We start from the raw sequence: 16,789 nt of genomic DNA, 5'->3' as shown, positions 1-16,789 counted from the left end.
TTTAAATTAGGATGTTTTCAGCTCGAAACAGCCAGACGGACGCCACCTCCGACCGCGCCGCACCGATCCACTTTGTGGGCTGTGCTTAAAGCGAAAGAAACTCCACAATCTCTCATCAGCTGTTAAACTTTACACCAAAAACCAGCTGAATTTCTCGAATAGTGTCCACACGGATATCCCTCACCGGTCCTGAAAAAAACTGATAAAGCAACGCGCGCCGTCTCCCTGCAGCTTCTCAGACAAAGAGATTCCGACGGAAGGGGGAGTCCACACCTCACTCAAAGCCTGCCCACAGGCGAATGACGTCACCGACAGGCATGACAAAACTCACGCATTCGCACGAGGGTTCAAGCTTGTCTGACATTAAAAACATATGAATCAAATCCATTTATTTTTTGAAAAAAATAAAAAAGGACCGCTTTTTTTTATCACAGACCTCGTAAATAAACTGGACTGAACTGAGTTGTACTTTATATATGTACATGGCTCAACAATAAACTCACATTTGTATTTGCATCAACTTTCTTCAGGAAGTTAAGAATGGTGGCAGTCTTAGAAGTGCCAGACTCTCCAACCAGAAGCACTGGCCTCTTTATCTTCAACATCTGCTCCAGGATCCAGCTCGATCTTGTCGTATCAACAGTTGAGACTACAACATAGAACACAACACTAGAGGAGGCATTTTTTAAGACCTAAATACTGTATGTATGTATGTGTCTATGCAATACTCCACCCCAATTATATATAAATTGGTGTTTACCTAGAATGTCAGCAAACTTCCTTTTAGGGTCATGGATGTAAGGGTTGACTAGGGATTGCCAGGGAACCCATTTTTCCTGTGTTCCGTCAAAATGGAAATCATACAGAGATGACATGTATCCTGTATGAATGCAGAATTTTGTTATCAGAAAATGTGGCATCACTAACTCTCTGACGTAAATAACAAATGTATTTGTGTGGAGACTTAAGTGGCCGTATGTTCACAACATGATGTAGGAGTATTAGCTGCATTATTTTCTCATATTGTGAGTAAAAACTGTGTAGGATACACACATGTGGTGGTGATACTTATTGGCTTAATAACCTGTTACATTTGCCAGAGCTATTTTAGTAACACAAGGACTATGTTCAGCACAAGAAAACCAACCCACATGCAATTTCAGTTCAAATGTCGCTTTTCTCAAAAAGATTGGCAGAGCTGAAATGTTAATCTGAGGACATGTTACATAATCATAATCATCTCAGCCAATCACAGTACTAGCTCGTGCATGTTAAATGTCTGTCAATCAATGTGGAGAGTGACTCTTTTTTTTTTACCAAGTGCGCAGATGGTCATACACAAAATAGTACTGACAGGATGGTGCAAAGTGGCAGTGAACAGACATCCTAAATCTGCAATTTAACACAGATTTGGCTGTCAAACAGTACGTTTGTATGGCTCCTGAAATCACAAACATCTTTGTGTTTTCTGCTAATGTATTTATCATATTCTGTTGCATTAAAAATATAACAAGAAACATACTTTTTCAGATAGCTTGTAAAGGATACGATGAGCTACATGACTAAAATGTTACGAAGTACATCCAATCTGTCAAATATGTGCAGAGGTATGTGCAATAATGTTATTATTTTTGAGTGGGCTGGTATTTAAATGATCAGTGGTACTTCCTTTGCCTGAGTGTAATATTATTTTTTTTCCATTGACTTTAAACCATCAAAGTTTGGAAGCATGAGCTTTTGCTAGGCGTCACTGCAGTCACCATACCATAAAAAAAGCCTCAGGTCTTAGATGGCAACAGCCCTTCGAAGACATCTTATCCATCCTACCATCTGTCTGCCACAGCCAGGTGAAATGTGGGCATTCCCTTGCCCTTCACCAGTCCTACAGTCCTCAATGTCAAGTTCAGGTCAACAATGATCCCAAAACAACCTACCACATGGACAATTAGTCGGTGTCTAAACAGATCTCCTTCTGAATCAACAGCTATCATGTTTTTATGCATTTTTTTTTTTTTGTATAATTTCTATGTTATAGTTTATTTTTATGTGTGTGTGAGTCTTGGGCATGATGCTATTCTGTATCCACAGACTGAAGATCTGGCATGCCCAACCAGTCGATCGCATGAAAAAAAAAAATCTGTCATTGGACTCAAGAGGATTTAGTGCTGCTATAACAGACTGATGCCGAAGGTGGCAGCAATACACCAATAAGGATGCTGGATGCCATTAAACACCACAGAAGAAGAGCTCTTCTTCTATGGTGGAGGAGAAGAAAACAAAAAAAATTATAATTTTCATTCTGAGTGGGATGAGGATTATTTTTTCATTTATTCGAATGGCAAATCCATCTGTCTTATCTGCAATGTAAATGTGGCTTTACTGAATTTGGTGCAGCATTTCAAGATGATTCACAAGCGCTACAATGCTAATGTCCCCACTAAATGCACACCAGAAAAGTCCAAGAATAGAAAGGTCAGCTAGCAGCACAATGGTCCATTAATATGGAAGAGTGATGAATGTGGCTAAGACTGCGTGTTCTATTCGGGCCAGAAGTCTGAGGACGCATTTATTCTGTGCGCAGCTGGAAGAGACGTGCAGAACACACATCTGCTGCAGTCAGATGATAGGTGGCTCAGCAGAGGTAAATTTCTGGAACAGTTTTCTGAATTGCTGCCTGAAATTAAAGAATTTCTGAAACATTCAAACCATGCAGAATATGCAGAGCTTTTGGATTTGAAAGCAAGTTACATCTATCAAGCAGGTTGCAACAGTGTGACCTGCGGAACTTTCCACACTTGGACACAGAACTTAAGCACCTGGACAAAAACTGGGCAGAGCTTGAGAGTGCACATTATGATGATCAAGTGCGGAGAATCTTGTTTGAATTTGAATTTGAAAGGTGCTTTACTAACTTTACATCCAATTAACCCGTTGTCAGTTTTCTCTGTTTTCCATTTGGGAAAAATAAAGATGTGGATTGTATAACGTCCGAAGTGGCAAGTCCCAATAAGGTAGGGAACAACTTTTCCAACTTGAGGCCAGTCCTAGGCCTATTTGTGCTTATTCTTTTCACCATGCACATTTACTTCAGTAATGCATTATTGTTAAAACTGTATCTTTTTGTCAGAGAATGGTGTTATTATGTTGGTGCACAATAAATCGTGGCTATGCTATGGCGTTCGATATGGCTTGGTAGATCTCAATACACTGTCAACTTTCAAAGTAGATCTCGGTTCAGTAAAGGTTGGACACCCCTGCTGTAGATGATCCTCCAGCCCACAGATTAAAAAAAAAGGGGAATAACTGCAGCTGCATTCCATCGAAGGACAGTGTGCTATGAAGAGGACAGAGAAAACTGTCTTCAGCTTCATCTCTGGACAAAAAGAAACCACAGGAGAGCAACAAGGGTCTTGCCTCTAGAGGGTGTGGACCACTGCACGGTGGTGCCCAGGTCCCACTACTACTCCCCTACACTACTCTCTTAACAGGCCCCTTCACTGAACTTCCCTTTACAATAATATTAAACTCCTACTTTGATCTTCACATAAATGTTTCCATTGATTAGATTATTAATTTTGTCTGCATAATTTTGCAATTTTTACATAAAAGTATGCTAATCAGCCATAACATCGTGACGACTGATAAGTGAAATAAAGAACACTGATTATCTTGTATCAGTAGCACCTGTCAGCGGGTGCGATATATTCGGCAGTTGACAAACTGGAAGCAAAAAAAAATGAATATAAAGATTTGAGTGACTTTGACTAGGACCAAACTGTGATGGGTATATGACTGAGCCAGAGCATCTCCAAAACTGCAGCTCTTGTGGGATATTCCTGGTCTGAGGTGACCAGTACATAACAAAAGTGGGCTAAGGAAAGAAAACCGGTAAAACAACAACAATGTGCAGGAAGGCTCATTAATGTCTGTAGGTCCATGTAATCCAATCAAGCAGAGAGCTGCTGTAGTGAAAAAGTTAATGTTGGTACTGATACAAGTCTGGTGCGTCTACAGGTCAAGGCTGTTTTGGTCACAAAAGGGGGACCTATAAAGTTTTAGGCAGGTGGTCACAATACACTGATCAGTTATAACACTGAGTTGAAGGCGTGATGATTGAGTCACTATTTTATCATTATAGACTTTACATGGGTAAATTGGGTTTATAAACAGTCTATTTTTACAAATAATTTAAAATAAATGAGCAAAAACGAAAATCAAACACGGTTTAATTTGAATGAAGTCCCACAATCCTGTGCCACTTTTTTATAACATGATTTGTGCTGGCACCAAAAAGATGAACAAAGCAATTCAATTCAATTTTATTTATTTATATAGCGCCAAATAACAACAAACAGTTGCCCCAAGGCGCTTTATATTGTAAGGCAAGGCCATACAATAATTACGTAAAAACCCCAACGGTCAAAACGACCCCCTGTGAGCAAGCACTTGGCGACAGTGGGAAGGAAAAACTCCCTTTTAACAGGAAGAAACCTCCAGCAGAACCAGGCTCAGGGAGGGGCAGTCTTCTGCTGGGACTGGTTGGGGCTGAGGGAGAGAACCAAGAAAAAGACATGCTGTGGAGGGGAGCAGAGATCGATCACTAATGATTAAATGCAGAATGGTGCATACAGAGCAAAAAGAGAAAGAAACAGTGCATCATGGGAACCCCCCAGCAGTCTAAGTCTATAGCAGCATAACTAAGGGATGGTTCAGGGTCACCTGATCCAGCCCTAACTATAAGCTTTAGCAAAAAGGAAAGTTTTAAGCCTAATCTTAAAAGTAGAGAGGGTGTCTGTCTCCCTGATCTGAATTGGGAGCTGGTTCCACAGGAGAGGAGCCTGAAAGCTGAAGGCTCTGCCTCCCATTCTACTCTTACAAACCCTAGGAACTACAAGTAAGCCTGCAGTCTGAGAGCGAAGTGCCCTATTGGGGTGATATGGTACTATGAGGTCCCTAAGATAAGATGGGACCTGATTATTCAAAACCTTATAAGTAAGAAGAAGAATTTTAAATTCTATTCTAGAATTAACAGGAAGCCAATGAAGAGAGGCCAATATGGGTGAGATATGCTCTCTCCTTCTAGTCCCCGTTAGTACTCTAGCTGCAGCATTTTGAATTAACTGAAGGCTTTTCAGGGAACTTTTAGGACAACCTGATAATAATGAATTACAATAGTCCAGCCTAGAGGAAATAAATGCATGAATTAGTTTTTCAGCATCACTCTGAGACAAGACCTTTCTAATTTTAGAGATATTGCGTAAATGCAAAAAAGCAGTCCTACATATTTGTTTAATATGCGCTTTGAATGACATATCCTGATCAAAAATGACTCCAAGATTTCTCACAGTATTACTAGAGGTCAGGGTAATGCCATCCAGAGTAAGAATCTGGTTAGACACCATGTTTCTAAGATTTGTGGGGCCAAGTACAATAACTTCAGTTTTATCTGAGTTTAAAAGCAGGAAATTAGAGGTCATCCATGTCTTTATGTCTGTAAGACAATCCTGCAGTTTAGCTAATTGGTGTGTGTCCTCTGGCTTCATGGATAGGTAAAGCTGGGTATCATTTGCGTAACAATGAAAATTTAAGCAATGCCGTCTAATAATACTGCCTAAGGGAAGCATGTATAAAGTGAATAAAATTGGTCCTAGCACAGAACCTTGTGGAACTCCATAATTAACCTTAGTCTGTGAAGAAGATTCCCCTGTTGTGTGGGCCGCCACAAGAGGAGGTACTGCTGGCCCACCACCAGAGGGCGCCCTGCCTGAAGTGCGGGCTTCAGGCACGAGAGGGTGCTGCCGCCTCAGGAACAAGCCGTGGTGACAGCTGTCACCCATCATCCATGACAGCTGTCACTGATCATCCAATCCACATCTGGAATAAAAGCAGGAAGACACCTCCACCACATTGCCGAGATATCATCTTCTACCAGAGGTAATATCCTCAGCCTTTTGTGGTATTTTCTAAATCTGTTTATTGTGAGTGTTTGCAGGAGTACCGGTCCTTAGTTTTTGGAGGCTGTGCAAGACGGCACTTTTTTTCCTCTGAGGGATAGCTGCAACATATTGAGTGAGAGGTGGAGGTGGAATTCCCACCAGGATTGTTACTGGGTGTTCACATACCCACCCTCGACTGTCTTTGCTTTCTGCCAGCAGTACCAGATCTGACACGCCGTGACGGTGGCCACCTGGGGACTTCGGGACTTGGCGGCTCCAGTATTCCTCGGGTTCGATGGCAGTGGAAATCGTGTGGTTCCGGTTCGTTTCCAGACGGGCGTCTCCTATCGTCGAGCCTGCCCACACGACACCTTTATTGATTGACTTGTGCACATTCTGTAATCTGCTGTGTTTGGTTGTGTCATTCACAACAGTAAATTTTTCTACTTTGACTCCTTCCATTGTCTGTTCATTTACGCCCCCTGTTGTGGGTCCGTGTCACTACACTTTCCCAACAGGATATCTCGGCCAGCGTCATGGACTCCGAGGGGCGTCACCAGGCTGTTGAACGACCAATGGGAGAGCAGGGAGCGCAGGCGTCTGCAGGAGGCGTGATTGGTGAGCTACAGCATATTCTCACCGCCTTTACGGCTCGGATGGATCAAATAGCCGAGCAAAACATCCTCCTGAACCGCAGGGTGGAGGCTCTCTCCGCGCAAGTGGCGGCGAGCGCTCAGGGCGCTGCTGCAGCTCCTCCTCCTGCCGACCCTGTGCAGGATATAAATGTTCCAGTGGTGGTTCAACAACCCCTCCCACCATCCCCTGAAGCATACATAAGCCCTCCTGAGCCGTACGGAGGTTGTGTGGAGACGTGCGCGGACTTTCTTATGCAGTGTTCGCTCGTCTTCGCACAACGTCCCGTCATGTACGCGTCAGACGCAAGCAAAATAGCTTATGTGATCACTCTGCTTCGGGGAGAGGCACGCGCTTGGGCTACGGCGCTTTGAGAGCAAAATTCACGGCTCCTTCACACGTACACTGGGTTTGTGAGGGAGTTCAGAACTGTGTTTGATCACCCTAACAGGGGAGAGACCGCTTCAACTGTGCTGCTGTCAATGAGACAGGGACGCCAAAGCGCAGCTGCTTATGCAGTCGACTTCCGCATCGCGGCTGCGAGGTCCGGCTGGAATAACGCTGCGCTCCGCGCCACCTTCGTAAACGGACTGTCGTCAGTCCTGAAGGAGCACCTAGTGGCCAAGGATGAACCGCGGGAATTAGATGGGCTTATTGATCTCGTTATACGGTTAGACAATCGGTTGGAGGAACGCCGTCGGGAACGAGACGAAGGACGTGGCCGGGCGCGAGCCGTCCCTCTTCCTTCCAGGTCCGAGAAAGGTCCGCCCTTCCCACGCTCCCTGGCCTCTACGTCCCGTGGGGCGACAGCTCCCCCTGCTGACGAAGCTATGGACATGAGCAGGGCCACATTTAGACCACCTAATAGACAGAGTAGGCTTCCTCGCTGGGCGTGTTTTGTTTGTGGCTCAATGGAGCATCAATTTTGCAATTGCCCCGAACGGTTAAACACCAACGCCCGCCCCTAGAAACTGGGCTTAGGGTGGGCCAAGAAATTCACGTGGGACACACACAGATTGCCACACGGCTCCCAGTTACAATCCTTAGTGGGGATTTAACCCTTCAGGCCCCAGCACTGGTAGACACAGGGTCAGAAGGGAATCTGCTAGACAGCAGATGAGCCAGGGAGGTAGGGCTCCCTCTGGTGGCGCTACCTACACCATTGCAGGTGCGAGCACTAGATGGCACCCTACTCCCTTTAATCACACACAGGACACCACCAGTAACTCTGGTAGTGTCAGGGAATCATAGCGAGGAGATTGAGTTTTTTGTGACTCCTTCTACCTCCTGTGTGATTCTGGGGTTCCCCTGGATGTTGAAACACAATCCCCGGATTGATTGGCCGTCCGGGGTGGTGGTACAGTGGAGTGAGACCTGCCATCGGATGTGTTTGGGATCCTCGGTTCCTCCCGGTTCCCAGGCTAAGGAGCAGGTCAAAGTTCCCCCCAATCTGTCGGCGGTGCCGGTTGAGTACCACGATCTTGCTGACGTTTTTAGCAAGGATCGGGCACTCACCCTTCCCCCGCACCGTCCGTACGATTGTGCCATCGATTTGTTGCCAGGTGTGGAGTTCCCGTCCAGCAGGCTGTACAACCTCTCCCGACCTGAGCGCGAATCAATGGAGACCTACATCCGGGACTCCTTAGCTGCCGGGCTGATCCGTAACTCCACCTCTCCGATGGGAGCAGGTTTCTTTTTTGTGAGCAAAAAAGATGGCGGTCTTCGTCCATGCATTGATTACCGGGGGCTGAACGAGATCACGGTTCGCAACCGATACCCGTTGCCTTTGTTGAATTCGGTGTTCACCCCCCTGCATGGAGCCAAAATCTTCACAAAGTTGGATCTTAGGAACGCATACCACCTAGTTCGGATCCGGAAGGGAGACGAATGGAAGACGGCATTCAACACCCCGTTAGGTCATTTTGAGTACCTGGTCATGCCGTTCGGCCTCACTAACGCCCCCGCGACGTTCCAAGCTTTGGTTAATGACGTCTTGCGGGACTTCCTGCACCGATTCATCTTCGTATACCTGGATGATATACTCATCTTTTCTCCGGACCCTGAGACCCATGTACGGCATGTACGTCAGGTCCTGCAGCAGTTGTTGGAGAACCGGCTGTTTGTGAAGGGCGAGAAGTGTGAGTTTCACCGCACTTCTTTGTCCTTCCTGGGGTTTATCATCTCCTCCAACTCCGTCGCCCCGGATCCGGCCAAGGTCGCAGCGGTGAGAGACTGGCCCCAACCTACTAGCCGTAGGAAGCTGCAACAGTTCCTCGGCTTCGCCAATTTTTACAGGAGGTTCATTAAGGGGTATAGTCAGGTAGTTAGCCCCCTGACAGCCCTGACCTCACCAAAAGTTCCCTTCACCTGGTCGGATCGGTGCGATGCCGCGTTCAGGGAGTTGAAACAGCGCTTCTCGACTGCACCTGTCTTGGTGCATCCCGATCCTAGTCGCCAGTTTGTGGTTGAAGTGGACGCCTCTGACTCAGGGATAGGAGCCGTGCTATCCCAGAGCGGAGAAACCGATAAGGTTCTTCACCCGTGTGCCTATTTTTCCCGCAGGTTGACCCCAGCAGAGCGGAACTATGACGTGGGCAATTGAGAGCTCCTTGCGGTGAAAGAGGCTCTTGAGGAGTGGAGACACCTGCTGGAGGGAGCGTCAGTGCCTTTCACGGTTTTCACTGACCACCGGAACCTGGAGTATGTCAGGACCACCAAGCGACTGAATCCCAGGCAAGCCCGCTGGTCATTGTTTTTCGGCCGTTTTGACTTCCGGATCACCTACCGCCCCGGGACCAAGAACCAAAGATCGGATGCCCTGTCCCGGGTGCACGAACGGGAAGTCAAGACCGAGCTGTCGGATCCACCGGAACCCATTCTACCGGAGTCCACTATCGTGGCTACCCTCACCTGGGACGTGGAGAAGACCGTCCGGGAGGCCCTGGCATGGAGCCCGGATCCCGGAACAGGACCGAATGACAGATTTTACGTCCCACCAGAGGCCAGAGCTGCCGTTCTGGACTTCTGTCACGGGTCCAAGCTCTCCTGCCACCCAGGGGTGCGTAGGACCGTGGCAGTGGTCCGGCAGCGCTTCTGGTGGGCGTCCCTGGAGACTGATGTCCGGGCTTACATCCAGGCCTGCACCACCTGCGCCAGGGGCAAGGCGGACCACCAGAAGGCACAGGGACTCCTACAGCCACTTCCTGTGCCTCACCGCCCCTGGTCCCACATCGGTCTGGATTTTGTCACGGGCCTCCCGCCGTCCCGGGGACACACCACCATTCTCACGATAGTGGACCAATTCTCCAAGGCGGCCCACTTCGTGGCCCTCCCGAAGCTCCCGTCGGCCCAGGAGACGGCGGATCTCCTGGTCCACCATGTCGTCCGGCTGCATGGGATACCTACAGACATCGTTTCGGATCGCGGTCCCCAGTTCTCCTCGCAGGTGTGGAGAAGTTTCTGCCGGGAACTGGGGGCCACCGTAAGCCTCTCGTCTGGGTATCACCCACAGACTAACGGACAGGCCGAAAGGGCCAACCAAGAGTTGGAGCAGGCCCTTAGGTGCACGACCTCCGCACACCCGATGGCTTGGAGTGAACATCTGGCCTGGATCGAGTACGCTCATAACAGCCAAGTGTCCTCTGCCACCGGCCTCTCCCCGTTCGAGGTGTGTCTGGGGTACCAACCCCCTTTGTTTCCTTTGGTGGAGGGAGAGGTCGGTGTGCCCTCGGTCCAGACCCACCTGCGGAGATGCCGTCAGGTGTGGCGCACCGCCCGTTCAGCCTTGTTGAGGGCCCGGACGAGGGCTAAAGCCCATGCAGACCGTCGACGGTCCCCGGCCCCCGCATACCAGCCCGGGCAGGAGGTATGGCTTTCCACCAAGGACATTCCACTACAGGTCGAGTCTCCCAAACTGAAAGACCGCTTCATTGGACCCTTTACCATCCTCAAGGTCCTCAGTCCTATCGCAGTGAGGCTCCAACTCCCGGCCTCACTGCGGATCCATCCGGTCTTCCATGTCTCCAGAATCAAACCGCATCACACCTCACCCCTCTGTGCACCCGGTCCGGCGCCGCCTCCTGCCCGTATTATCGACGGGGAGCCGGCTTGGACAGTACGCCGGCTCTTGGACGTCCGTCGAATGGGCCGGGGCTTTCAGTATTTGGTGGACTGGGAGGGGTATGGACCCGAAGAACGCTCCTGGGTGAAGAGGAGCTTCATCCTGGACCCGGCCCTCCTGGCCGATTTCTATCGTCGCCACCCGAACAAGCCTGGTCGGGCGCCAGGAGGCACCCGTTGAGGGGGGGGGTCCTGTTGTGTGGGCCGTCAGAAGAGGAGGTACTGCTGGCCCACCACCAGAGGGCGCCCTGCCTGAAGTGCGGGCTTCAGGCACGAGAGGGCGCTGCCGCCTCAGGAACAAGCCGTGGTGACAGCTGTCACCCATCATCCATGACAGCTGTCACTGATCATCCAATCCACATCTGGAATAAAAGCAGGAAGACACCTCCACCACATTGCCGAGATATCATCTTCTACCAGAGGTAATATCCTCAGCCTTTTGTGGTATTTTCTAAATCTGTTTATTGTGAGTGTTTGCAGGAGTACCGGTCCTTAGTTTTTGGAGGCTGTGCAAGACGGCACTTTTTTTCCTCTGAGGGATCGCTGCAACATATTGAGTGAGAGGTGGAGGTGGAATTCCCACCAGGATTGTTACTGGGTGTTCACACACCCACCCTTGACTGTCTTTGCTTTCTGCCAGCAGTACCAGATCCGACACGCCGTGACGGTGGCCACCTGGGGACTTCGGGACTTGGCGGCTCCAGTATTCCTCGGATTCGGTGGCAGTGGAAATCGTGTGGTTCCGGTTCGTTTCCAGACGGGCGTCTCCTATCGTCGAGCCTGCCCACACGACACATTTATTGATTGACTTGTGCACATTCTGTAATCTGCTGTGTTTGGTTGTGTCATTCACAACAGTAAAGTGTTATAATTTGACTCCTTCCATTGTCTGTTCATTTACGCCCCCTGTTGTGGGTCCGTGTCACTACACTTTCCCAACATCCCCATTTACATGAACAAATTGTAATCTATTAGATAAATATGATTCAAACCACCGCAGCGCAGTGCCTTTAATACCTATGGCATGCTCTAATCTCTGTAATAAAATTTTATGTTCAACAGTATCAAAAGCAGCACTGAGGTCTAACAGAACAAGCACAGAGATGAGTCCACTGTCTGAGGCCATAAGAAGATCATTTGTAACCTTCACTAATGCTGTTTCTGTACTATGATGAATTCTAAAACCTGACTGAAACTCTTCAAATAGACCATTCCTCTGCAGATGATCAGTTAGCTGTTTTACAACTACCCTTTCAAGAATTTTTGAGAGAAAAGGAAGGTTGGAGATTGGCCTATAATTAGCTAAGATAGCTGGGTCAAGTGATGGCTTTTTAAGTAATGGTTTAATTACTGCCACCTTAAAAGCCTGTGGTACATAACCAACTAATAAAGATAGATTGATCATATTTAAGATTGAAGCATTAAATAATGGTAGGGCTTCCTTGAGCAGCCTGGTAGGAATGGGGTCTAATAGACATGTTGATGGTTTGGATGAAGTAACTAATGAAACCAAATACCGGCATCACTGAAAGCAGCCAAAGATAACGATACATCTTTGGGATGGTTATGAGTAATTTTTTCTGTAATAGTTAAAATTTTATTAGCAAAGAAAGTCATGAAGTCATTACTAGTTAAAGCACATTCCAGTGACACAAAAACACCAACTTGTCTCAGAGTTGTAGGTTATTGTGGTTCTAAGAAAATGTGTTTAGTGATCAGAGTGGAAAAACATACAGTATTAAATACCTTAAGCAAAGAGACATAATATCCTTTGTATCTGTCATATCGTATAATTGCATCCCAGTGCATTTATCACATAAAATTTGCACTTCTTCAACAATAGATTAATTTTATACAACAGCTAAATAGAGCCTTGTCATTTGAATGGTGGTTTGTATTTCAAGTGATATTGAGTATTCATCCCATTTACCATTTTGTTCCATTTACTGTGCAATTTTGGTTCCATACATTTTGTACCACTGCACGCCGCGACCACCTTAATGTAAAAACACGATGACGGCGCTTAGTTTAAAAATAAACATGGTGGAGTTTGTTTTGGTGACAGAAGATGATTTGTACGAGCTCATAGACGGTGCTCATTCTTGTAACATAAGAAAACAAATCCAGTACACCGTAAGCCATCTGGAGGCATTTGCAGTAATCGCTGGGATGTCTTCTAAAGCAGAAAGCAGACGCAGTCTGTACACAAATAATATTGGAATGGATTGTTTTTAACTATATGACTGTTTTTGTAAGTTGACTGAGAACAATTTTGGATTGGATTCCTATGTAAAGTTCGTTGACTTCAAAGCACCATTGACACACCACCAAAATGTAAGCCCCTTTTCTCTTGTTTAGAAATTAATAAAATATCAAATGACAAGGATCTATTTTTGGCATTATAGAAAACAAATAAATGTTTTTCAGTGGTGCAATGGAAAAAATATTTCATTCGGTGAAAGATTCTTACCATTGCACTCATAAACATTCATTATTTGTATAGCATTTAATTCTATTGGTCTTACCTGGTATCTCACCAGATCCAACCAAAGTGTTCTCATCATGCGCTATGGTCAAGCAGGATAGTTTTTTAATGAACTCATCAAACTTGAACCTGCTACTGTCCACCAAAGTGGCTCCTAGGGAGCAGTACAGAGCTTCCAGGAAATAACACTCCAGGACTTCAGCACTCTTGTTCTCAGTGTCGAGCAAGGCATCCAACATCAAACACAGTTGAGTCACCTAAGCACCACCAGCACACACAATTAATGCAAGCACACCACATATACACCTGTATGTATGGTGCAATCCACAGCACATATCACAAGCAGCGGTAGCCTCATCCAGCTATCTATCGATCTTTAAGCTCACTGCATTTTACAAAGTATGTGTGTGCCTTAATGTTCAATTTCATTAAACAGCTTATGTTTGATCTATTTTTTTTTTTTTTTTACAAAACAAAACAATACATTTACTGGAGTACACCCATAAAGGCTGAGATTAAGTCACCATGTTCAGGTCTGTCTGGGGAATGACGGTTTTCAGTTTCTGTCCTTGTTTGCCATCAACAATACCATCCACAATCATATCAATAGAGCTGGGCACATATTTTCCAAACAATCTGTTCAGAATTTCTTTTTCCTGAACAAAAACAACATCAGCACTGAGATATAATTGTAATCATACAATAACCACGTAATAGATACTGTATTTGTTATTAGTCTCACCTTGGCAGGCCTGCTATTCACCCATCTCTGCCAGTAGGGGGCATACCGCAGGTTTTTGGGGTCAACAAAAACCATTCCACACCTGGAAACAGTAGCGGGGGAAGCATACTGCAGATCTCCAACCTGCAGTACAGTGTAATGCTGCCTTACAAGACTGATATTTAGAAATTTGAAGTGAAACACAAGAAAACATCCAGCAAGTGTTGTAATAATAAAACTCAGGCGTACCTCAAACAGCAGGGCACAGTGAGCCTGCAAACGAATCCGTTCTCCATTTGCCAGAGTGAGGAGCTTGTTGTCATCCATCACTGAATTCATATTCTCCACCCACAGAGCATCTACATCTCCATCAAACAGGATGTACCTGCAAGCCAAAGTTCATATTTTCATGCAGACTTTCATAGAATTCTTTGTGGCTCTTGCACAATTTGTAGATGAAGGTGGTAAGAATAATTGTAGTCCAGAACAAAACTACTACTGGTATCAGGAGCACTTGTAGAATGAATGATATCACCGGTAGATTTCACTCAGAGCCTTGAATTAAATTCCTAATGTTGTTTGTGTCCGTAATATAATCCAACATACTGTCTGTTTTTGATATTGTAAATTTGTTGGAGAGAACAGCCTCAGTAAATACAGAAACCAGCATCGCATATGAGAACACATTTCTGAAAAGATAAATATTTAGGGAGAATGATGTTAGACTGCAAAAACAAGTGTTACAAGACTTTTTCTTGTAACACTTGAAAAAGTGTTACAAGGTGTCTTTATTCAGGTGTATTTTAGGAGTTTATTGGCTGTGCACCTGAATTTAGCAAATCAGCTTGTGGCAGAGCAGGGAGAAATGGAAAATTTGCAGATTCAGGGGTCCTTCAGGACCAGACTGAGAACCCCTGCCCTAATGTAATCAGAGCTACTGACTGCACACATAAAGGCGCCATCATGATGAATTTGTTTTTGTTAATATGAAACATTTCATTCCATCTGTGCTTCCATCATATGTGATGCGCCAATGCACATCAGACTGGAGACTGGCACGGTGCGCAATGGGTGGCTGCTTGTTGTGTAAATAGAGTATTCGTGTAATCGTTCCGAACGAAAACCATCGCGGGCACATTTGGGCATGTGCGCACTCAAAAATGTTGTTTTTTATTATCAATGTGTTTTCTTTTTCTTGATGGTGAGACTGGAGCAGGGGAGCTTCTTAAACAATTGTCTCCCTGTGTTCAGTATTTGTCAGTAAGCGCATGTGTAAAGTTGTGATTATCACACACTGTCAGTGTCGGCGCACCTCACATTTTTTACTTCAGTGTGTGTGCTGTTCTGAGATGACAGTGTTTACAGCCTTACACACACATGCTCCCATGAGCATTTTTCCAGTTTCATGAATATTCAATTTAACATGGTATCAAATAAACTATCCCTGCGTGTAGCACACACTCGGTTTAAATTCTTTTCTGTGTTCATGTTGTCTGATGTGACAGCGTGGAGAATCCCAGCTACAGGGCCTATTTACATGGATTTGCATATTTATATAGGGACATGGCCAGGGTGGAGTTTGGTGTGTGTGCATGTGCATTCAGTTTCACGTTCAGTGGGATGTACAAACGGAACGTGCATGGATCCATGCTTTCGCACACTTTGATACATCTGGATATTTTTGTGCTTACGCCAGTTACTGGGTTTTGCCGTAGGAAATCCACATACGTCTTTCTACATGAGACCCCTGGTCCTTTCTGCTTGGAGATTACATGTTCTCTCTGTGTTTGTGTGGGTTTCCTCCTGTTTAAGCTTTCTCACATTATCAAAGACATGCAGGTTTGGTTAATCAGTGACTACCATGGAGCTGTATATAAGAACTCGAGAGCGCAGTAGCGCTGAGCCATGTGCTGACAAGGAGGCGTGATCACCATTTTAATTCCAGGCAAATTAGTGATTTGCTTGCATAGAAGTTCACTTAGTGTCGTCAAGAAACAGGTGGAATATGCGGGAAAGCTGCGCATGTTGGCAAAGCCACAAACGGAGGAACAAGGGAGACAATATTGTCCTTCCATAAGTAAGTGTTTTTGGTTATTCTTGTCTCTTTGTCCATGATATTTGGATGATAAACAGCTGTATGTCTCCTGCCGTACCTGTGTCGCCCAATGACACAGACCATTAACTCTTCACTTATGTCTAGTTGATATTTTCCACTGCTAGACCAATGTCTAGTTAAAATACTTGTCGTTAGTGATTAAAATTGTTCGACAAGACTGGGGATTTTTTTTTTAAATTTGCACCTTAAAATCATGAGATTATAATGACCCGCGCTGTGCTGCTCACAGTCACACCCACACATAGAGATGTGTACACACACCCCTGACTTCATGACTGAAACTCGGTCAATAAAGGATAATTGTGTAAAAATATAATATATATAAATGTATTGTAATGGTGTTAGGAGCCGCGCTGCGTTGAACACAGCAGCAGCTCAGCCTAGCAGCGTAGCTAACAGCGCAGATCCGTGTAACTTTTAACACTAATATTTGGGAATGTGTGAGTGTCAGAGTAAGTTTAATACTTTCCTGACATAATTTAAAGTAATTTAATTTTACTGGCTCAATAGCTAGGTCAAAATGGCATTTTAACACGTATTTTGCGAGCATTTTTCTGGGTGTGTTCAGTCGCAAATCTCCATTGAAAATGCATTAACATCCGGGTACTTCATCAATATTCTGAACCAGTTAGGAGACGTCATGTCACTGTCCATGAAGGGATGTTTTCGTTTAGTGTGCAGCATTGGGACTGCGCTCTCTAGTTCTTATATACAGCTCCATGCTCTAAACTGACCGTAAATGTTTATGTGTTTGACAAACTATGTGTGGCCCTGTGAGA

General features: G+C 45.7%; 1 protein-coding gene across 1 annotated transcript in view; it reads right to left on the bottom strand.

Annotated features, from left to right (window-relative positions):
- The window catches only part of dnah10 (dynein axonemal heavy chain 10), a 215,545-nt gene that overhangs the window by 89,806 nt on the left and 108,950 nt on the right, over nucleotides 1-16,789 (bottom strand). The window contains 6 exon segments of the mRNA XM_034187486.1: nucleotides 504-649; nucleotides 761-880; nucleotides 13,214-13,430; nucleotides 13,698-13,829; nucleotides 13,916-14,038; nucleotides 14,144-14,279. Coding sequence (XP_034043377.1) covers nucleotides 504-649; nucleotides 761-880; nucleotides 13,214-13,430; nucleotides 13,698-13,829; nucleotides 13,916-14,038; nucleotides 14,144-14,279 — 874 coding nt within the window.

The sequence above is a fragment of the Thalassophryne amazonica genome, chromosome 15 (genome assembly GCF_902500255.1).
Source record: "Thalassophryne amazonica chromosome 15, fThaAma1.1, whole genome shotgun sequence".
Taxonomy (NCBI): Eukaryota; Metazoa; Chordata; class Actinopteri; order Batrachoidiformes; family Batrachoididae; genus Thalassophryne; species Thalassophryne amazonica.
This window is presented reverse-complemented; position numbering and strand designations above follow the sequence as displayed.